Source organism: Antechinus flavipes, chromosome 5, assembly GCF_016432865.1.
Source record: "Antechinus flavipes isolate AdamAnt ecotype Samford, QLD, Australia chromosome 5, AdamAnt_v2, whole genome shotgun sequence".
NCBI classification, from domain to species: domain Eukaryota; kingdom Metazoa; phylum Chordata; class Mammalia; order Dasyuromorphia; family Dasyuridae; genus Antechinus; species Antechinus flavipes.
In genome coordinates this window covers 199,287,355-199,310,637 of record NC_067402.1, presented here as the reverse complement: position 1 = coordinate 199,310,637, position 23,283 = coordinate 199,287,355, and the positions used below count along the sequence as shown (strand labels likewise).

Below are 23,283 nucleotides of genomic sequence, written 5' to 3'. Positions count from 1 at the left end.
CCAGGCATGGGCAAGTCAAAAGGAAAAATAAGGGGAAAGGTGCATAGAATGTATTGAACACAGTACTGGATGTTATTCAAAAAGAGAAGTGCTTGTGGTAAATAATAGATAAATTAGGCTTTCACAACCTGAGTGATAAGGTGGAGATTGGAGTAAGGATACAGAGAAGACAAGAAGATGTAGACAGAGTAACAAATTAAAAGATTTCTAAGTTGTCTGAGAGAGCAAACACAGAATTCAATTTTAGAATATCTTATGAAAAATAAACTTTAATCTGGATAACTCCTTTACCTCTTATTTTTTCACACTCACCTCGTGCTTAAGGGATTTGATGGGCAGGTGATCAGACGTACATCTAGAATGTAATTCCGCCTCTGTCCGGTGTAGACGCTTTTCCTAAAATTCAAAGTAAAGAAGAAAAAAATAAAAGAAAAATCAAGGAAATCTTTGTGATTAGTACTACTGAGTACCTTTAGGTACCCTTGACAACCTCTTTGGTCTTCTCATAAAAGTAAGTAAGGTAAAAGTCACAAGGACTGGATCATTGAGCACAACTCGAGACCACTAATGTCTCAAAAAGCAGTTATCTATCAATTAACAGGAATTACTATTGAAGTAACTATTAACTGTTTAATCTCATGCTGTGTTTTGTTTAAAAATGAGCAGAAGCAAAAACCGGGATGTATCAAGATGAAGGGAGTGGCTCTGAAATTGGGGAATTAGGAACAGTTGGGAAACACAGAATTAGGTAATTCTCTTGTGGAACCATTAGTAAGATGAGAGAGCAGATACCCAAAGCCTGGAAGCAGATGGAAGCAATGGGGAAAGGTTGAGATATTACTCATAAAAAAAGTAGTTTTGAGTACTATTGCAATTTTAGTCTAAATATTCTGGGGCTTATTAGTTGAAAATGAAGCTAATTTATATTACTGGGTACGTAAATTTCAGGCAGAAATTAATTTTATGCTTCTTAATATACTGTCAAAGCTTTCTTTAGGGCATCCTGCCATTAACTTGGCTCCCAAATAGATCTACTCAAGGCCTTGCTAACAACAACTCTGTTGGGTTTTATTAGCACAAAAACACAGGAAGCATCAGAGAGGGGTAAGGTAAGGAACAACAGCATGGAGTAGGGACTAAGACTAGATCTGATGATTGCAATCTAGCTATTCTAAGTTTAATTGGCTAGAACTCCTCTTTTGGAATTATCAAATTATTCATCTTGCTCAAAACATTAACATTACTTTATTCACTCCTATTGTTCAATCTTTTAAAATGTCAATTAAAAACAGATATGACTTGCATTACTGGGTTAGAAGAGGAAATGGCTATAGAAGAGGAAATGACTAAATGGCATCTCCAGCAGGTCCTTCTAATCCTTTTATTCTCATTCTTTCACTGTTTGAGTTCTCTTTTTTTTAAGTTCCTGTGCTTTTTGACAAAAGATTCTTCTCTATGTATTCCTAACAAAATATGTTCTCACAGAAGTCGAGCAAAACTGATTGCATCTGATAAATGGCCCATATTACTTTCCAGTTCTAATGCCTTTAGAGAGATGCTAGTCTCTCTGTTATCTATGTAGTAAGAAGTCAGCAAAACAGAAAACGACAGATCCATTTCTTATCAATTATTCATCTAAGGCACCTTTGAAAACCTCCCTAAAGAAATCCTTCTGCGCAAGGGTCTAAAGGCATTCCATTACCTCCTGAACTGCTGAAGAAATCATGATACAAGAGAATTTTTGTTGCTATGGGCCAAGTTCTACAGAGATGGCAGCAGCTTCTCTGTAGCTTAAGAAATAATCTTTGAGACTTTCTAAGGCCTAAATTTAATCCTCTGTGGTTAATGTTAAGTAAGATGGTCCCTGGCAGGCAGCTAATAGGTCCACAGGCTAAACCTAAATTTATTAGGCTTAAGAGTACCCGCCAAAGCTTGCAGTCCTTTTTCATGTTATAATGGGGAACCAGAAAGACACTTTATCATAAAGGATGTAATTACATGTGGTTTGTGTGGTCCTACTTAAAATTTACATATAGTTCTTAAATTCTGCTAACATCAAGCAAGGAAAAGAATACAGGGAGACATCTTTAAAATGGTATTTGTCATAGAGAATATCCAGTACAGAGCTGAAATGCAAAAGGGATTCCCCATGGACGGTGAGGCCCTTTAGATGTTTTTGTTTGTGAATAACATTATGCTGCCTGCAGCAAACCTTGGAATACTTCAGGACCTCTTAAATGAGATAGAAAATCAAACCAAGAAAGCCTACTCTAACCATCCCAACAAAAAGACAAGTGGATGGAATAATATTTACTGTCCAGGCTGTGATGGATGGTTGGATGGAAAACCTAAAGGACTAATCATCAATAACTACATTTTGGACAGATGTTGCTGATAAACAGAAGGAAAAGTGGGCAGATAACATTCAGATAATATACAGTGACCGCAAGCTTCTCCCTAAAACAAAAAATCATCATTAAAATACATTCTTCCAGTGGTTCTCTACAGCTTGCAAAGAATAGCCTGCCACAATTACTAAGAAAAAAAAAAAAAAAAAAAGGAAAGTTAAAGTCAACATGCAAAGAAGAGGCACTGGGCAAAAACTGGTATTTGAAGAAATGAGCCCATAGGTGGACAGCTGACCACGGCGGATGGGATGGATACTGCCCGTAGAGAGCTAAAGCTCAGGGGTCTGCCAGAAGGGAGGGAAACAGCCTCTAGGAGGGCTCGCTTGGAAGAGACACAAATACATGCAGACCACAGCTTCTTTTCACAGAAGATAGGCTCATGGTTCTATGGTGAGACTGTTCAGAAAGTGTACCTTTTCAGATAGCCTATACAAAATTACAGAAAGGTCATTTTACAGTGATTTGCATCTGTAAATCCTAGTACCATATTTAAAGCCAACCTGCAAGATTCTGATCAGGGACACCCCTTGCTCCTTTTTCATTGTTGTGGACCTGTGATTTAACTGGTACGGGGAAGTGCTGGTGAGAGAATTCCCTCTGTCCAGACCTAGAGCTTTGGGTTTGGCCTAGGTGGTAAGAGGTAAGTGACAGGATTGAGGTCACACAGTGACTGTATCAGAGGCTATTCTCCGAGCAGAAAATAAAACTTTAATATATACCATTGTTCCTTTAGAAAAGTAGGAATCAAACCACAATGCTGATGGCATTGTTTGTTTAAAAAGGTATCTGAACTCAGTATCTTTATTTTCAAACAACTCCAAATATTGTTTATATAGAGTAGACATTTGCCTTTCTGTATCTTCTACTCTTTGTGGCTACTTTTCCCCATCATGGGCCATGTGCTCTTGATTATGCTTTAAAACTGAGGAAAACTCTTTCATATCCCATTCAAAGTTAACTTCTTCACAGTATACACCTGCCACTCTTTTCATCAAGCATCTATCCATAAATAAATACTCTTTGAACACTACTATTCAAGTTAAAAATAATTCAAGACTTATGTAATACCTAGCTGAAATCTACATTTATTACATTTACAGCAACCCTTTAGTCAACACTTCACTTAATCTAACAAAAGGTAACTGTTATTCTGACATGATGGTGTGGGTGATGATTACTTTTTCTAAATTCTTTAAAAAAACTATCTGAAATGTACATAGTTAACATTTTGCTTCCTCTACACCTTTTGAAGGCTGAAATGAACTTCATGTTTTAGCAAAACAGGAATTCCAGGAGATGGCTGGAGAGGAGAGAGTATCTCAGTATGACTACATATACTTGGAGCTGATCATCCGTTTATCTGGTAAGACTTACTCCAGAATTGCTTTGAAGCAGTTAATACTTTTTTTTTTTCTGTGTTCTTATTATTATTACCAAAATATTTTCTGCTATATACCTCTTCCTTATTCCTAGATTGCCACACAGGTTCATAGCTTCTTGACTCAATGCTATATACCATTATCATTTCTACTGGCAACTACTTCCTTTGAATGACATGTATACAATTACTAAGCACATTCACAACTATACTACTTTCTGTGTTAAACCTAGTTTCTGACTATTTTTAATGATCTGTCTGGAGAATTTTCTCCTTTCTATTTTATTTTCAAAGACTTAAGCAGCAATCTCTCCAAAAAGCAAAAACCCAAACCAAATAAAATGTATGCTGATAAATTTAAAGTTTACACTTCCTTAGGGACACTGTGGCAATAGTGAATAAAACTTTTATGCTCCCAAATTAATTCTACAACTCTTCAATTTTTCTTTTTGCTACAAAAACCAATTTGAGTAAAATATTAAGATCAATTCGATCCCATGATAACAAGAAATATTTATTCTTATCAAGAAATACCTTAAGCATCTGGTTTTTATCACCTCAAAGAATTAGCCCTTGCTACAAGCGTATTTATTTACCTTCTGAGCAATCATATTACAAATCTCTGGCAGGAAGTCTTCACTCAAGAGCTTGTATAGCTGACGCTCTCTTAATGATGTCCTCTCTCTGAAGCTCTCTGTCACCTGCTTCCACTCTTCTTCTGTTTGACACAGAAGCCACCATGTTCCATGCCCCGGTCCTTGGGACCCTAGAACCAAAAAGGGTTAGCATTTATTATACTAGGTTTAACACCATTATGCTAGTGTAAATTTTATCTTCACCATTTATTATACCTAATCTACCATCTACCAAGTTTTCCTGCTATTGCAGGAAAGAAGAATTCAATTCCTGAAACTATTCCTCTTTAATATCTACCCTTCTCAAGATATGGTGGTGGGAAAAATACTGATGTTCATAAGACTGATTATGCTCAAAGAAAGTACAGCTTGATTTTTAAATAGATTTAAGTTATGAAACAGCTTAAATTGCGATCTACATCTATTTTCCTAATCATATGGAACTCCTGGGTTGACACAAGTTCATTGTTTTTACATTCTCATGCACTTTTACCATCACAAGTCAATAATCTCTTTTCTTCTATTCAAAGGTCAGAAAGCACAGAGATATATGATTCAGAATCAATCAAAAGCAGAGATTAATTCTTTCTTGTTGTTATAGGCTGGGGGAAATGGCAAACAAACAAAAAATTCACATTTCCTGACCCAAAGAATTTATATTCTATCAGGAGAGATAATGGTGTGTGTGTGTGTGTGTGTGTGTGTGTGGGTGTGTGTTTTATCATTTTCCGGGAGGAAACCCTAGGGACTGAGGGGAATTTAAAAAGGCTTAGTATAGAAAGGGTTGACTGAGTAGAGATTTGAAGACTTGGAGATGAGGAGAAAATGCATTTTAGGTATCACAGATAGCCCAGGCAAAGATGAGAGGGGAAATGTAGTGTGCTGTGACAAGAACAGTAAGAAGGCAGTTTGGCTCCTCACAGAGTACAGGAAGAAGGTAGTGGAGGTTAGGGATGGAAAAGAGATATAGCATTAAAATAAATAATTCCATGACCCTTTCCCATTCCAGTCCCCAGCAAAAGTTACCATTTCTTGTCTGTGGTGCTAAAGTTGAGTTTTCTTCTTGTTTCTCACTGAAAAAAAAAAAAACAGGGAAACAAAGAATATTCATTTAAGTCATTCAACATTGCTGTGGTAGAAATATAATACGATGATCTTACTCAAATGACTGGGGTTTATAAGCAATGAACATCCTAATAGGATTCCATATGTGTACAAAACCAATACTCCTTGACACACAAAAAAGTTGACATCCAGGTGAAATGTAATGGTGGAAATGTGGTGACAATCCCAAAGCAGGTAATACAATTTCCCTTCTTTCCTAGGAAGTAATTAATCCGAACTTGTTACAAGTGGACTAGCAATAGTTTAAATAGAACTAGAGAATTCTCCATCATTTGGGATAAGGCCTTTTCCCTCAGCACTCCAATGCCATACACAAACCCTTACAATATACCTAAGAACTTTCTCTTCTAGCTTTTGGTATTTAAAGTTCTGAAAGAATCTGCCAGTAGAGGGTGGTGTAAATCCACGAAGCATTATGTGCAATTAGCCTTCTCACCTGTCCCTGACTCTATAAAAGAGAATATGATTTTTAAAATCTTATTCTTTGAAGACAAAAGGTAAGAATTTTTGTTAATATTATGCATCAAAAATACCAAGCTCTCTGCTCAAAAAGTATATACTCTTGTAGTTGAAAAATAAAAGGTTGTGAGGGAATTTTAATAAGGTTTTTGATTAAGTTTTGTTATATGTTATAATTATAAAGTTTCACTGAATGAAAAAGAAACATGATCATTATAACACATATACTAATAAGGAAATTTAATAATTCTTATTTCCCCCTAAAAGTAAAGAAAGGAATATGGGCCCATTAAATCTAAAGTAGCTTTCAGAAGATATCCGTAATTGATGCAATATGTGGGGAAGATGAGAACTGTGAAACTGCACTTCAGAATACATGGAACTTTTCCCTCTAGGAGTTGTGGAGACAGGTAACAGCTAGAGGAAAGCAGCGAGGATTGAAATCAAGACCTGAGTTCAAATGAAGTCTCAAGACATTCACTAGCTGTGGGGGCCCCCCAGAGCAATCCACCAAAGAAGGAAATAGCGACCCAAGAAATCCCACAGCCAAAGTTGGTCTGCCAGGATCCCCAGGGTTGCAAAGAGTCAGAAGTCACTGAACAACAACAGATTAAAGCGCAAGTTATCCTGTGATATCTCTCAGAAATTGTGGGATACAAAGTTGTTTAAACTTATGAATCTGGGATAAGAATGAAAACTCTGACATTATCAGAACTAGATAGGAAAACAAAAATCCTCAGACAGGAAACTCCTCCCCCACCTCCACCCCCAATCAAATGGCTATAGGGCCCTTTGTTCTCAGGTAGTTACCCAAGTCAGGGAACAGTGGATTACCAGCAAGAGCATTGCCTCGAGGGGTTAATAGCATCAGAAGGAAGGCAAGTTTCCAGCCTTGCCCTAGAACCTGAAAAAAAAGACTCCCCAAACCAAATTCTAAACCAACAAGAGTCTGGTCCAACTTAACCTTCAATGAACCATTTACTGAGAATCAATAAAATTTGTGATCTATAAAATCTTTTACTTGATAATCACATTTAAAAAAATGCAATTTGTCAAAATGGCCAGAATCCTAGGCACAATTATGTCTTTCCCTCACCAGGCCCAAAATGCAAAAATGCAAAAATGCATGGAAGTAGATAATCATGGTCTCAGTCTCAGTCTCACCTCATGAACAAAAAAGTACAACCTGATCTGTGAGAGAATATTAGACCTAGGACTTCTCCAAGGTAGTAAAAGTAAGGGTGGCGGGTTTATTCCTGTAGCCAAGATCTATGGTTAAATCTGGATTCTGGAATATACTGCCCCTCTTCTATTAACATGGGGGGGGAGGGGGGGAGGGAGAGAAGGGATGTTATATATACTATTTTCCTCTACTTCTAGAGGAAAAGAACTTTTCTTAGATCACAGTCTTAGTGTGGGCTAGAATCTGAAAAGGACATTTACTTTAGCACCTCAATTTTATAGATGAGGAAACTGGGAATACAGGGAACTTAGGCCAGAGGTGAGATTAGCGTCCAGATCCTCGGCCTGCAGAGGCAAAGTTCCACATCTTTTAATTTTTGTCTCAGTCAGTGCCAGGCACACAAAGCAAGCTTTTCATAAATGTTTGTGAAATAAATTGACTAAATAAAAATGAAACTGTTTTCTTAAGAAAAAGTTATTTTAGGGAGGGAGATTAATTTAGAACTTCCTCACTAGTGCATGAGTTAAGTAAGCCAGAATCCTCTATCCCAGGTTCCCATAGAGTAGGGAATCTCCTGCACTGCTGTGAGCACAAACAATTGTGTGATAAGAAATCTATTGAAAAGGATAAGCTGACACTCTGAATTCTGCCACTTCAATGTGCACTGAAAAGAATTATATAGTGTAAAGGTACTGGGCAAAGAAGGGGGAGACCAAAGTGATTATTTTGGCTCTCACTGGGTTATGTGACCCTATACACGACTCCTTTCAGTTGTGGTGTCTTCATGTGAATATGAGGGGCACCTCTAACTTAAAGATCCTGCAATTTTATGACTAGGATGACAGAGTATTCTTACTTGAGTGCAACCTCCTCCTGTAATTTCTTCCGTTTTGGGGGTCGGCCTCTTCTTTTTCCTGTTTTTCCAGGTACACTGGGGACACTTTTCTGTCCTCCATTTTCCCTGATTAAAAAAATATTTTAGAAAAAAAAAAAGTATGAGTTTAAAAAGTAAGGGCAGTGTTCTTGTCCTAAGATTGTTTTTAAAAAAAAAAAGGGGGGGGGGGGAAGGGGAGAGATGAAATGAACATCAAAAAGAGAAAGATAAAGAAAATTATCATAGTGGAGAAATAAAACAGAATAGCTTTAGGTTGTTTCTTAAAGACTTTTACTTCTTTATAATATACAGTTTCTCTGTCCTTGAAGGTCTAAAATCAAGAGATTCTTAATTTTATTCTAACAGAAAGTACTAGATATGAAATCAAGAGAGAGCTGAGTCAAAGTCTGTGGAACCAGGCAAATTCTTTGTTTGTGGGCCTTTAAATAAAGAAACTTCATAGCCCTGGATGTGGGGTGGGGTGGGGGGTAGGGGAGATAATCGTCCTCAGCATCTGGCCCTTGGGCTGTAGTTTGAGGACCCCTGATCTATAAAGTAAGGTTAATACTTCTCCTATTAGGAAGATCTAATGAGGGTATATAAGGTACTTTACAAGTCAAAGTGGCTGGGCCTGTTGTTGTGATCTGTGAGCACTGGTGAAACCCTTGAGTGCAAAAGGATCGAACCTTTATTTGTCTATATTAAATCGGATACCAACATGAGGAGTCCCTTGAATGGGAAGCCAGAAAAACAGAGCAGGCTAAAGCACCCATGCTGGGCAGAATTGGAAGCAGACCTAGGAGTAGCTGTTGGGACTTCCAGCCTGGGTGACAGATTCCCCCTTACCTCCATAGATCACTAGAGAAAATGCTCTACAGAGTTTTGCAGGGAGGGAAGCAGGACAGACTGAATCATCACCTCTTATTTTCTTTGATTCTAAAATGAAATGGCCAAACCTAAATAACAACATGAGGTGCCAATGGTGTGATTCACAGAAGAAGTTTTTTTTTAATATTTAGTTGAAAGCAGATCAAATTGCAACAAAAATTACACTTACCTAGCACAAATAATATGCAGGCAGACAGAAAATACTATATAGATCTTAGGTATCATTACTGTTATTTTAAAGATTAGAACATTGAGGCTTAGAGCCTAAGGACAAGAGCTACTAAATTTCAAAAGCAGAACTTGAAATGAGGTGCTCTTGCTTCAAGTGTAAAATACCAAACTACCTCTCACAAGGCTATCTTGTGGGATTTTTAAAAATGTAATTTTAACTTTTCACATAATCAATTCGTTGATGTCAACAATGTTTATTGATTGACTATTGATGTTGACCATTAAAATCTCAATATTTTCTACAATCCTTAATGTTAAACATAGGACTCGATGGAAAAAGATGCTGATGGGAAAGAAAAAAGGCAAAAGGAAAAGGGTAAAGCAGAGGATGAGATGGAGAGTGTCATGGAAGTAATGAACATGAACTTGGACAGACTTGGAGAGTTAGTAGAAGACAAAAAGGCCTGATGTTCTACAATCCATGGGGTCAGTCAGACGTGACTGAACAACAACAATCTCAACCATGATTTAAGCCTCTGTGCATATAATCTGTCTTTTCAGAGAGAGAAATAAAAGATAGTTTTTGCCATCAATGCCAATCAAAGTAAGTAATACTTACTTGATTGAAGCCAGTTCTCCATTGGATTTTCCCTGTACTGGGTCTTCTTTGTACATTCGAGTTCCATAGAAATACCAATACAATGCACCAGTGCTATCTTCTCCCAAAGGTTCCACTCGGAGGCTATCTGCATCCAAACCCTAGAGCCAGAAGCATGGGGAGGAAAGAGAGAAAAATAAAATGAGAAACCAAAAGATACGCATTATAAAATGAAATTATAAAACCTTCAAGGGCAAGGAGATGAAAATCATGGTATATAATAAGCATTGCTAAGCTAATAATTTGGCTTAATTTCTTATATCCATGGGGGAGAGGGGGAGGAATTTACTACTACAGAATATAATCAGATATTGTAAAAAAAAAAAAAAAAAAAAAATTCACCCCATATTGCTAATGTGTCTCCAACTCAATCTACAACAACTTCTACTTCAACTCTGACCCAGTATAATAGGTAACTGTTTACAATGAGGAACCACCTTCAACAATCTTACTGTAACATAACCCACATAAACGCCAAATGAAGAGGTTATCTAACACATATAAGCCTTTCAAATCAGAGAACATGAGATTTTAAATTAGATTTTATGATGGTGAGGAAGGAGAGAAAGGTAAGTTTAATTACTCTCTACCTCCATAACTTTTGCAAGTCACCATTTATTGAGCAAGATGAACTGAATTTTTAATTTTATTGGATAATCTTAATTTGGTGACACTTACTTGAATTTTTGCAAATCAGGTGGTGATCTGCACCTGTCTTTCCAGTCTCAAGATTTTATTTAGTCTAGTACAAGTGTGAAAGAAAGTAATTCCAAACTAAAAATTCAACCAGTCCTATTCTTTTTTATTCAATGGCGACTACTCTCTTGGTAAAATATTGTCATTATGCATTTAATGTTAGATCCTATTAAAGCAAAACAAATCAACTTCTAAATCCCCCTTCCTTACTCTCTATTTTATTTTCTAACCCCATTTCTAAGACTTGTCTTTATTCCTCTAGGGCCAGGACCCCAGCTAAACACCTTAAGGAGATCGAAGACATCGTCTGCATCAAGCCGATAATCACAGAGGCGATGGAGAATCTCCACTCGTGTGCGCAGAGGCAAGTCTTGAAAACTGGCTTCTCTCAAGGGGTTGGGCTTCCCTTCCTCAAGTTCCCAGCGGTAGTTGATGATGTCTTCTAGGTAGCTATGGAATGTCTGAGACCTAATCAGAGAGTCCCAATCAGAAAAACATTTTATTAGCATATGACGGACATGGAGGAGGACATCTGGAGGAGTAGCAAGATGGTGATGTGGTGAAGTGGGAACTGATGAAGCAGACATCTCAATTAGGAAGAAAACATGCGAGAATAAAAGGACTTGAAAGGCTTACTGGAGGAAGCTCGGTGTTATATAAAATCGTGTGTGTGTGTGTGTGTGTGTGTGTGTGTGTGTGTGTGTGTGTGTATGTGTGTCTACTGAAGTCAAAGTGCTTTGGAGAGCTTGTAGAGGACTTCCTAGTTTTCTTTGACATTAAAGGAAAACCTAATATATTTCTAGCAAACAGAGAAAGGGAATAATAACATTCCACCTTGTAAATGATGAAGCAAGAAGAAAAGAAAAAAAAGATTTTCCCTCATTTTTGTAATTGGTGAGGTGACATGTTAATATCTTAAGCATTAGAATTTACTACTATTGAAAAGGACTAATTTGAGTACTATTTCTTTTTCTCTGAGACTCTAAAATTGGTTACCCTAAATGAGTTGATTTTATTCTATGCCTTAGATAGACTGGTTTCTTGTTTTTACTGATTTTAAGTTACGTGAAAGTAGCTACACTTATACGGGAATCTCCCAAGTATATATAATTTAGTACTTTTTTTCCATATAAAATTATATTCACTGAAAAATGTTAATTGGTTTAATAGCTAAACTAAGCACCTATGTATACTTTTGAATTAATCAGCAAAAAAGAACAACAACAAAAAACTATACATACTTCTTTAAGATTTGCAAAGCACTTTATAAACATTTTCTCATTTTTAACCTTCATAACAACACCAAGAGTTAGGTGTTATTATCTCCATTTTGCAGATGAGGAAACTAAGGATCAAATAAATTAACATGTGTAGAGTACTTTGCACTATATAAAATGTCAACTGCTATTATTGCTATCATCATCATCACATCATTTCTGTTCTCCCACTCCGCCGTTTACCTGCCATCTAACAAAGGCACAATGTGTCAAAATAATATGTACTATTTCATAAGGGAAATGAAAAAGTAAAGACTCACTGGGGGAAAAAAGTAGCAAATAAAAGTGAATTAAATTGTCTTATTTTCCCTTTAAACAAGAAAAGAAGTAGCCTTCCAAAAATTACCTGTAACCTCAGGCTATCAACCCTAAGCATAGATGTAATGATTGAAAAAAAATTACAGTATGGCTCCTGAATTTATCTCCATTGTTCAAGTACAATTTAAGGTCCAATTTCGGTGCATCAAAAACTCTTCTATTCTCAAATAGACATTAAAAGAAGCACAGAAAAATCAAGATATTTACAAATTCTTTTCCTGACTACCAGGTGAAGTTAGGTGGTTACACAAGGCTTTTCTTCTCCTTTCCCCCTACCCATTTTTGGACAGGGGAGAGGGAGAGAAAGGGGGGGGGGGGGGGGATAAAAGGGAAGGAGGAAGGGAGAGAGGAAAGGAAGGAAGGAAGGGAGAGAGGGAAGGAAAGGAGGGAAAGGGAGGGAGAGAAAAGGAAGGAAGGGAGACAGAGGCGGGAAGAGAAAAAGGAGAGGGGGAAAGAGAGAACTCTCTTGTTTAAACAGTGAAATGGAAGCAAAAATACTAGTCAAGCAAACATCTGTGTATAAACAGTGTTCTTTGTGCTTACAATATATCTGAAAGCCTCCTTTTCTCTCACAGAACTACGTGTTTGGGATTCCTTTTTTCTCCGATATGGTTACTTCAATTAACCCAGTTATACTCAACATTTTTTAAAGACACCCTCATGCTACCTAACTTACACACAAGCCCATCCCTTTTTTCAAGCTGTAGAATGTTCCTGGAGGCTCAAGATAAGAGGAGGTTTTGTATAGTGTTTTTCTAAGAACTCAGTATCCTTACCTCCTAATTCTAAAGAATTTATAAGCAGCCATGTAACAAACATAAAAGAAAAGTTTCTCAAGAGATAGTGGGTTAAGTTAGTTCCAAATTTCCTCTTATTTTATTTGAGCAAAGTAAGTATTTGATAGTAACATTATGGGAAAGGTTACAAAAGTAGAAAGTGGTTTTTTACATTTTACTTACTTGGAAGAGATCAATCAAATCAACCACTTAACACAGGGCATTTCTTGCTTACATTCATTTTGATGTCAGATTATTACTTTTAAAATAGTGATGGTGACATTTAAGTGTAAAGCAGACTGTTATCAGGCCTATTAATTCTTTGCACAACTGGGTCTACATTGCTCTCCTTTTCTGGCAAAAGCTCCAGGGCTCCAAAGTGGGCCATTGTCCTACTGTTATCCCCTCCCCCCATCAGCAGAGCTCGGGAAAGCCTCAAGCTATTATCATTCAGCAGTCAAGTAAGTAAGGTAGTTTAGAAAGGCTAGGGGAGGTCAATTTTTAGAAGCGCCTTCCTCCCCTCCCCCATCACCACATTATTTACCTCCTTTCTTCAGACAAACAAGTTTATAGAGCTTACAGAGGGGTAAAAGTCTGATACTTTGGCAGCTAGAGAATTCTGGAGAAATGAGTGGGAGTAATATTCCCTTTGGCTCTTTTCCTACTGGACTCTTCCTCCGATTGACAGGATTTTCAAATTCTGGAAGGAAGGTCAAGTTGGAACAGTTTTGAGTAAATGTTTACTGTCCCCAAGGACTAGGTTCTTTTTTAGTTCACTATAGTCTCAGCAGTGAGTTAACTGCAGGATGACTAATTTTTGACCACAACCTCTTAGACTAAATCTACTCAACAGAATAACCCCACATGGATTATTATGAGACAATTAAAATAACTTTGCTCTTCCCTTAGATGACTAGTGGTATTTGAAGGGAGTAAAGTGCTTCATATATACGTTCTCCTCAGACCCTCACAACACAAAGTATAAAAAATATAACGGATATTACCTCTATTTTAAAATAGAAGCTGAGAGACAAGTTAAATGGCTTGATCTATTGTCATACAATTTAGAAATGATTTGAAGCTGAATTCTAACCCAGTTCTTTCCAAACGCCTAAATCCAGCTCTTTTCCCCAGATTGTTTTGACTTTCAAAGGTCAGGAACCAACCTAGAGAATGCAGGAATTCCATTGTTAAGAGATTGGGATCCTCGGGCCTTCTAGAAAAGGGATAATTGCCTCTCTTCCATAGAAAACAGACCAGACCACCAAGATATTAAATCACAAACACTATGGGTGTTCAAAATAAGTCTTTTAAAAGAAAGTCTGCATCAAATCCTCTGTTGGGCTTTTAGAATCCTTTACAATTCAGTCTCCTACTTTCCAGTTTTGTTATCTCCTCAGGGCCCCAGGAGTGGGGCCCTCATTGCTGCTCCTTGCAGATTGGTCTCCTTAACAATTTCTCCATTCGCCAATTAAAGTGATCTCCTCAAACCTGCAGGTCCCATCTTCTCACCTTGGGCATCCCCCATTCAATAACCCTCAGGGCTCCCTATCACCCTAAACACCCCCCCCCCCCATTCAGATCTCTCCATAACCCATCCCCATCCCTCTCCTTCTGTATTAACTGCTCCTGCTACTGGTCTCCTGTCAGTTCCTGAGAGCCATTTTCATATAGGCTGGCTTCCAAGTCTGTAATTCTCTTCCTCTTCATCTGCTGTCCTACCTTACACGTCCTTCAAATCCCAGCTATAATCCCAGGGTCTGTAAGAAGCCTTTTCTGGTCTCCCAAAATTAGCTAGTCCCTTCTTTCAGTGATAGTATTTCATTTTTCCCTTAGGTACTGTTTGTCTATTTTGTCAACTCCATTAGAGCTTCTGCTTTTTTATCTCCTGTGTCTGGCACATGGTAGGTACTTTAATGTTAGTTGACTCAAATTAGGATACTATGAATAATAAATGGACTATAATTATTTACAGAAAATGAGATAGATATGCTTTCCCCTTTATATAATCATTTGAAAAATTACAATACAATGTGAGTAGAGGTAGTAATCTACTATAAGGGAACCTCATAGCCAAAACTTCTGATTCTGGTATCACACCGTATACATCAGGAAATCTGAATGGGTATTTTTAAGGGTTTTCCTGGAACAGTTAGAGACAAGCAAGAAAACCAGCATATATTAGATTCTATGGGATAAAAAATAATTTCAAAAAATATAAGGATAATAAATACTACATAAGTGAGATACTGTATCTTTTTAAATTTTTAAATTTAAAGAACCATCTATGTAAGATATAGACACTGGAAGCAAAGTATTAACTGGGAAACAATGAAGTTTTGGGGGGAAGATGGGGTCCAGGTAGGATGAGAAAGATTTCCAAAGAACCTTTATCTAACCAGTATTCAATGACACCCAAATCCAAAATGAAGTTACCTAGAAAGGTTGGATTAATTCTATCATAGTAACAGAAAAACCTACCTTCCTAAATATCAGGGTAAACCACATGAGAACCAACAGTGTAAAGAGAAACTACGTGGAATTAACCTATTCAGCTGGAATCTAGGGCTACTAATGAAAAAAATACAATATATTAGGAAAATATCCTGGGGCTAAATTTCACTGGGTACTTTAAGACTTTGGGGCAGGTGGGTGGCCTGGTGGATACAGTGTCTGGACCTGAAGTTAAGAACTTAGCTCCCTGAGTTCAAATCTGGCCTCAGACACTCACTGGGTCACTTAATCCTGTTTAATGAGGTAAAGCAGAAAATGGAAAACCACTCCTTTATCTTTGCCAAGAAACTCCAAGTGGGGCCACAAAAAGTTGCAACATAACTGAAACAAATGAACAACTTTAAAACTACCTAAATCATTACTCAATACAGTGATCAGGTAAATCTCACTTGATTCAGCTTTCACATTGGGCAAAATGTGAAGAGTTGGGCAACAGCTCGAAAATTTCATGTGAGCTGGTTGACAAACCAGTGTGAGGGTGATTTCTGATTTGTATTGCTGAACAAACCAGAATAAATAGAATGGCATAATAGCATTAATAGAATGCTGGGTACATTCTAGAGAAATAAAAGCATTGCTGTAAACCAACTTATTAATAATTTGTGAATTCTTAATGAGTTCAAAACCTTATGTTTGCAAGAAATATTCTAATATTTGTCTAAAAATAAATCAGAATTATGCAGGTGAGGAAATGATACAAAATGTTTGGTCTGAAAATTTTTTTTAAAGAAAAAATGCACTAAAATGAATTGACATAGTAATTCAAAAATCATAGATGGAAAATCTGGAAATGGGAACTGGGAGCAAGAATCTTCCAAATTTCCTACCTTAAGCAGTGAGTTTGGAGTATCAGTGAAAGTCTAGCCTTAGGAAAAGTAGCTACAGAAGGCCAATTGTTGAGAAGGAGCTTCGGGTGGCAAAGCACTTACAATAAATTATCTCCTTCGGCCCTTCTAGCCCCCAATCAGCTTTACATTAAGTAACAATTTCATTCCAGAAAAAAAAAAAAAAAAAGTTTAGACACTTAGGACACTACTCACTAATTTTCCTCTTACCTGTGAGATAGTTCCTCATCTTCTTTTGTTGGGTCATCATTCTGATTGCCTCTAAGGTTCTAACCTTTATCCTAATACATTTTATTACACAAGTACACATTGTTAACACAGACCAAAGTTATTTATAATAGAATCTAAGGATATCTGGTCTGGAGCTCTCAATATAAAATTTACAGCTTTACAGGTTGTCTAAAAGTCAGTCTTTTGATCAAACTTTATTCTAGTCTAATCTTACACAAAGGCTTAAACTAAGACTTTTAGGACACTGTGTCTCTCGGTTTAGAGATGCTCTCTCTGAAAATGGTTAGGTTCTCTTCTTCTTCCTCAACTTTTAAATTAAGAGAATATATAATATTGCCCTCCTATCCCTACTTAGCATATCAGAAATCAATTTCCCAGAATCAAGTGACTAGAGAAAGTTTATCATACTAACAATACCAAACCTTGGGCTTGTGTCCAGAATGTAAGGACCAAAGGTGTGACTTTTGTTAAGTGACTTCTCCTGGGAGCAGTTAGGTGGCTCCAAAGCACCAACCCTGAAGGCGGGAGGATCTGAGTTCAAATTTGACCTCAGACACTTAACACATCCTAGCAGTATGACCCTGGGCAAGTCAATTAACCCCCAATTGCCTCAGGGAAAAAGAACTCTCAAAGGGATTCACGTTAATAAAAACTGAGGATTCCAGATGTATGCAAACTTGCAAAGGATTTTTTTCCCTAAGCACTAATCAAGGGTTATGTAAAGTTGTTACACTCACTGCTCAAAGGCCATAGAATAAAATTAGCCAGCAAAAAGCAAGATTTATTTTTAAAAAAATTTTATTATATTATATATATGTTATACACACAATACATATAAAAACATATTTGTTTTAAGATAATCTGTGCTTCCTGAGCTCTTATGCGCCCCCTTCCATCTCCTAGAGGTCTATCCTTTGTGAGAATATAGAATGAAAAAAAGCAAACCTGCTCAATTCAACAAAAACAAGCCAACATATTTTAAAAGACTGAAATCCTAGGCAGTGCTCTGCATCCATATGAATATAGACTCTGGGGCCCAGCTCAGTCATTCCAATTTTGCAGCATCAGGATTCCATTTTGTTGTTCTTTCATTGACATGTGTTGTAAGTCACTAAATAGGTTTTCTGGTTCTACTGACCTAACTCGGTACATGTAAGTCTTGCCAAGCTTTCCTATAATTGTCATTTTTAAAGAAGGCAGCAAAGTTCTGTTACATTTAGATACAACAAATTGTTTAACTATTTCTCCAATCAATGAGCATTGGATTCTAGTTCTCTGTGCTAAATTGTATTTATTGTACCTTTAGATTACTTATGCTCATTTTAGTCCCATGTGGTATAATATCCATTGTTGGCAACAGCTATTATGTGTTATTTCAAATGCATAATAGCTGCCAACAAGGAATCCCATTTGCATATACTGAGTAGTGTGAAGTAGTTTTTGGCTACTGACTGGTTCTGGTTTGTTTGGGGGAGTTAGGAAATCTCCTTGTAAAAGTGTAAATTGCTCTCCTTCCCAAGAAATACTTAACTCAAAAAAGATTACTCACGTGATATCCCTCCTCTGATAGCACCCCTGAAGCAGGCAGGCGATCAGGTCACTGATAAACTCCACGTCATCCCGATGAAGGGCGGCTTCTAATTCCTAATAAGAGGGAGAGAGAGATTGCAAGATCAAACACAGATGGTGATTTCACAAAATTCCTCCTGGCCACCACCAGCAGGAAGCTCCAAGCAGCTTAAAGGTTAGTATAGCAGCAGGAGCTCCAGAGATGTATCAGCCAGGCCCTGCCCCCACAGACACCTCTGCAATCAGAGCTGGAGCTGTATTTCCCTGGAGCATACTGTTAGTTCCAAGGCCTCATTCCTATTCAATCATAAGGAAAAAGAAGAAAGAAATGTATCTTTTCCCTCTAATTTTATCACTATTACAAGTGGGAGCAAAAAAACTGTGGACCTATTTTAATGACAAAGAAAAGTAAACATCAGATTAATTTAAAAAGTATACTTTGGTTACTTATTGATCCTTCAGCAGGGACTATTGTCTCAGATTTAAAGAAGGACTACAAAGCTCAGTGTGGGGCAAATCTTATTTGGGGAATACTACAATTATATAATTAATGAAGAAATTACTAGACTGAAAAAGCATTGTGTTTAATCTTACATCACCTAGCAAAATGAGGTAATGTCTGTACTAATAGAAAACTAACTTTAGGTGAAATGCTGTGTCTTCCTTGGAGGCTTAGGGAAGACCTGTCTCAAAGTTCCTAATGAAAACAATGATTACTTAAGGAAATATCGTCTGGGAAGGAAAATGGCAGAAGAATATAGGAAGTAGAATTCCAACCTCCCCAAACAAGACAATGCTAATGTTCTAGCAGAAATAACGTGGCCTGAAAGTACCATCAACTCTTAAATGAGTTTTTGTGAATTCTATTTTGGCAATGATTTGGGTCTGTATGTTGACAATGAACAATTTTCTCATGAGCCCTTTTAGCCCACAGCTTAATTAAATCATACAAAGTGGCTCTAAAACAGAAGACTCAACTATCTATGAATCTGAGCACTGTCAGACCTTAAAACCAAATTAAATGGTCCATGTCCCATAATTTTATAACAGCTGACTTTAATAGAACATTAAGCTTTTATACCTTATCACGTCTGAATTTCATAACAATGAAGCAGTTACTATCCAAATCCTTATTCTTATTTTCTTTAAAATTCGGTGTGGTGGGTGTTGCCCATGATCCAATAAGAGTTGGGGAGGGAGGAAGTAGGCTATTGTGACATCCATGAAGGATGTGGAAATGGTCAGGGTAGGAGTTCCACTGGGAACAGAGGCTCCATGGGCTTGTTTAGAAATGACCTGGCTACCTCCTCAGCCCTTGGGATGCAGAGGGAGACAGTCTGGCCCCGCAGTCTCTCTCCTCCTGTGGCTCCAGTTTGCCTCTGGAGTCTGTTGGGCTTCCAAGGGAGACAGAGCTCAGCTGCACTGGCCATACTAAAGCTTTCCTGGACCCCAGGGAAGGAAGAAGTCTAAAGGTCTCCTGCCTTGGACCTTCTAAGCACGGGCTGCTAAGGAGGCAGAGCCTGGCAGCTGGGTCCCTGTCCCTCCTAGGCTGTCTGGCTCCCTCAACATCGTGTGGCTTTGCCCTCTGGAAGGCAGCAGTCATCAATGGGTTCCAGGCTTCCCTTGGCTCTCTGCCTTCCAGATCCATAGGTTTCCTTTTTTCTCCCCTTGCCATTATCTTTTGGTCCCAAGATTTATCCCACCCCTTCCTCAGAAGCTGAGGGTGAATGAGTATGTGTGAATGAAGGGATGGATGATGGATGGCCTCCCTCTTCTGGGTTGGCAGCAGAGGCTCTCCTTGGCTGCTGGCCTGCTCTTCCCCTGGAGAGGAGAGCCAGGAGCTTCTCCCTTGACCTGGTAGTATGTGTTTCTTGGGGTTATCAAACATTCGAGTTTTGGCTGTTTTTCTTTCATGCTTATCTAGTCCATTCTACCTTTATTTGTTTTCAAAGGCCAGAAACAAAGTTCTGAAGACAACTACTTTATCATGTAGTTGGAGGTCAATTAACACTTCTTCAGTATTTTCCTTAGGATTCTAGTCCTCTTGTTCTTTCAGATTAATTGCTTCAGTTTTGCCTGGTCAGGATAAATATCTCCTAAATGAGCTTCCAAATTGTTATGGAAGTTCCCCCTTTCTGGCCCCCAAGGGGCAGAGTGGAGAAAGGTCAAAATTATCGGTTATTTTAAAGTATAACTACCACATAAATACATCTGTTTTATTCAATGAAAACAAAGATCAAATCCAAGTCAATAAAAATGAGAATAAAGAGGTCAAGTGAATTTGCTATATCTAAAAGTGAACACAGCCTCAATTAATTCGATACAATATATAAAAATGAGGTCGTCAAAGCAGGTGTATTATGGGTGCCACATAAGTGGGAGTTGAATCAACCCCAGTTCCCCACATTTGAATATGAATCATATAAACTCAAAGTTAATCAATCTTTTACAGGAAAAAGAACTTAAAGGTATCCCTGTTATATTTTGCAAAATCACTTTGATCAATATAATCTGCTGGTTAAAACAAAACAAATCTGTACAAGATTTAAGCAACTAACACAAAAGAATGATTATAAAAATGCACTCAGGCTTCCTCACACCAAAGGACTCTACAGGACCTTTGGCCTTAAGAAAAGGTTGCTATTTTTAATGGATAAAGATGAGGCAAATACATTTTATAACAGAAAATTCCTTCCTACCCTTATTATTCAGTGCCTAATTTGAAAAACCAAATATTCTAAATAAAACTTCTCCAAAGTCTTCATAGTCATACTCTAATCCTGAAAGACAAAGTAACTATAAAAAAAGTTGAACAATCAATTTTCCTAATTATATTTTGTTTTTTACTTTTAAAAATGTTAAAATACTCGCCCCACAAATGAAATAAAATAAGGAGAACCATGTGCAATGGCTAAATATGATATGCTTGGTCTTACTCCAAATGAAAAAGAACAACTAATAAGTCTGTAAGTTGAAATAAGCATCTAAACCTGAAATTCTTATGTTTGGCAATAAATAGCAAAAAACCATGTGGCAATTGTTTATTTTGGAGGGAGGAAGGAAATAAACATTTGTTAAGGTTCTACTGCTGCCAGGGAATGAGCTAAGTGCTTTACAAATATGATCTCATTTGATATTTACAACAACCGCAGGAGGCAGGTGCTTTTATTATCCCCATTTTTTTTGAGTTTGAGAACAGGCCGGAGTAAGGGAACCAGTGCTCTCAGTGAGTAGATATCTATAGATGATTCAGGTAGAACAAGGGTGGGGGTGATAGGGTTCGAGTAAAGGCTTTAACGTACGTGAAGGTATCTGAAGGGAAGGAAACCTGGGTTCAAATCCTGAATCTCACACATTAGCCATGTGACCAGAGTGTATGTAGCCTCTCTGAAAATGCTGGCAACTACTTCCTTGTTTTATGTAGATTAAGTTCTTTATAAACTTATAATTAAAATTCAGTACTGAGAATTACTGATTCAATGTTATCCCAAATCAAGGATACACTAGGAGAATGGACTGGGGAGCATAGAAGATGAAAGCTGGGCCTGTATCCCAAAGAGATCTTAAAGGTGGGATACATTACCTGTATGTGCCAAAATGTCTGTGGCAGCCCTGTTTGTAGTGGTTAGAAACTGGAAACTGAGTGGATGCCCATCAATTGGAGAATGGCTAAATAAGTTGTGGTATATGAATGTTATGGAATATTATTGTTCTATAAGATATGATCAAGGGGATGATTTCAGAAAGTCTTGGAGAGACTTACATGAACTGATGCTGAGTGAAATGAGCAGGACCAGGAAGTCATTATATACTTCAACAAGACTATACAAAGATCAATTCTGATGGAAGTGATTCTCTTCAACGATGAGATGATTAAAATTAGTTCCAATTGTTCACCGATGAAGAGAGCCATATGCACCCAGAGAGAAGATTGTGGGAACTGAGTGTGGACCACAATTCTCACTTTCTGTTGTCATTTGCTTGAAAATTTTTTTCCCCTTATTGATCCGATATTTCTTGAGCAGCAAGATAACAGTATAAATATGTGTGTGTGTGTGTGTGTGTGTATATAGGATTTAACATATATTTTGACACATTTAACATATATTGGACTACCTGCCATCTAGGGAAGGATTGGATAATTTGAAAAAAAAGGCTTTGCAAAGGTCAAGATTGAAAAATTACCCATGCATATTTTTTGAAATAAAAAGCTTTAATAAAAAAAGGAAGACAAAAGAAATAAGTCAATAACAAGCAATAAACATATTGAAATCTTAAACTACATAGACCCCCACTCATCTCCAGGCTTATCCAGTCTAACTCTGAAAAGGGTTCAGCTGGAGAAGTAAAAAGGTCTCTCATATCCAAGATACTCTCCAGCCCCTATCAATGTCAACTCCCCCAATTCTAGGTCAGATTAGTTTTTACAAAGGAATAATTACTTCAAAGCAGTAATAAAAGAAAATACACAAACACCTCTTCCAAACACCTGGGGATGGCAGGGAAATAATACCCCAACACTACCTCAGTCAAGAGGAAGGGGATTAGATTCACAGTTTAGTTCAGTTCCTATACTGCATTATTCCCATCAAATTCCAAAGACCCCCTGGCTTGTGTCTCAGAGACACTGATTTCTCAGGGCTTCCCTAGCTGGGCTGGAGGTAACATCTGGCCTGGAATTCAGGGCTCCAAGGTCAGCGTGGCTCAGTCCTGAGCTTCCACTCCCAGATTCGGGATTTTCCCCCTACACACAGAGCTGAAAAAGACAAAGAGAAAATAAGACCAAAATACAAAGTGCTTTCTTAGTACCACAGGGTCAAAGGGGAAGGGCTAAGGTGGCCTTGCAGGGGCTGCCCCAAATTATTGCATGATGCCTTTGGTGAGTGAATACTCTCTTTACCTAAGGATGCACTAGAATAGGGAGTAATTAACCCGTGTGCCTCAGTTAAAAAATGCTGATACTTCTGGCTAGGCAACAAAAGGAAAGAGGCTCCTCATAGTACATGCATTGAGAAAGTCTTTTCCTTTGAGTCTCCCATTGGGTACCCATCATAGGTGATCTGAGAATGACCGGGGGAAAAGTGAGAAAATTTTTCTCTTTCTTGAAGACCTGGGAAATATGGGTATACAATAATGTCTGTGTCAGGTTCATTTTGGTGAAGAAGCCTTTGTTTTTCTTCTATTTTTAGGAAAGTCTTGTTAGAAAAATTCAATGAGTAAAAGGTTGGGAGAGTGCAACATATTCAGAAAATAATGTCATTTTTAAAAAATATGGGTT

At 37.6% G+C, this 23,283-nt stretch overlaps 1 protein-coding gene across 2 annotated transcripts in view; it reads right to left on the bottom strand.

Annotated features, from left to right (window-relative positions):
- LOC127538159 (chromatin remodeling regulator CECR2) overlaps positions 1-23,283 on the bottom strand; it is a 136,412-nt gene that overhangs the window by 27,488 nt on the left and 85,641 nt on the right. For both annotated transcript variants that reach the window (XM_051961754.1, XM_051961755.1), the window contains exons 2-8: positions 17,986-18,080; positions 10,760-10,943; positions 9,741-9,880; positions 8,045-8,149; positions 5,448-5,494; positions 4,383-4,552; positions 313-396 (exon numbers count right to left, since the gene is read on the bottom strand). In XM_051961754.1, coding sequence (XP_051817714.1) covers positions 313-396; positions 4,383-4,552; positions 5,448-5,494; positions 8,045-8,149; positions 9,741-9,880; positions 10,760-10,943; positions 17,986-18,080 — 825 coding nt within the window. The remainder of the gene's footprint in view (positions 1-312; positions 397-4,382; positions 4,553-5,447; positions 5,495-8,044; positions 8,150-9,740; positions 9,881-10,759; positions 10,944-17,985; positions 18,081-23,283) is intronic.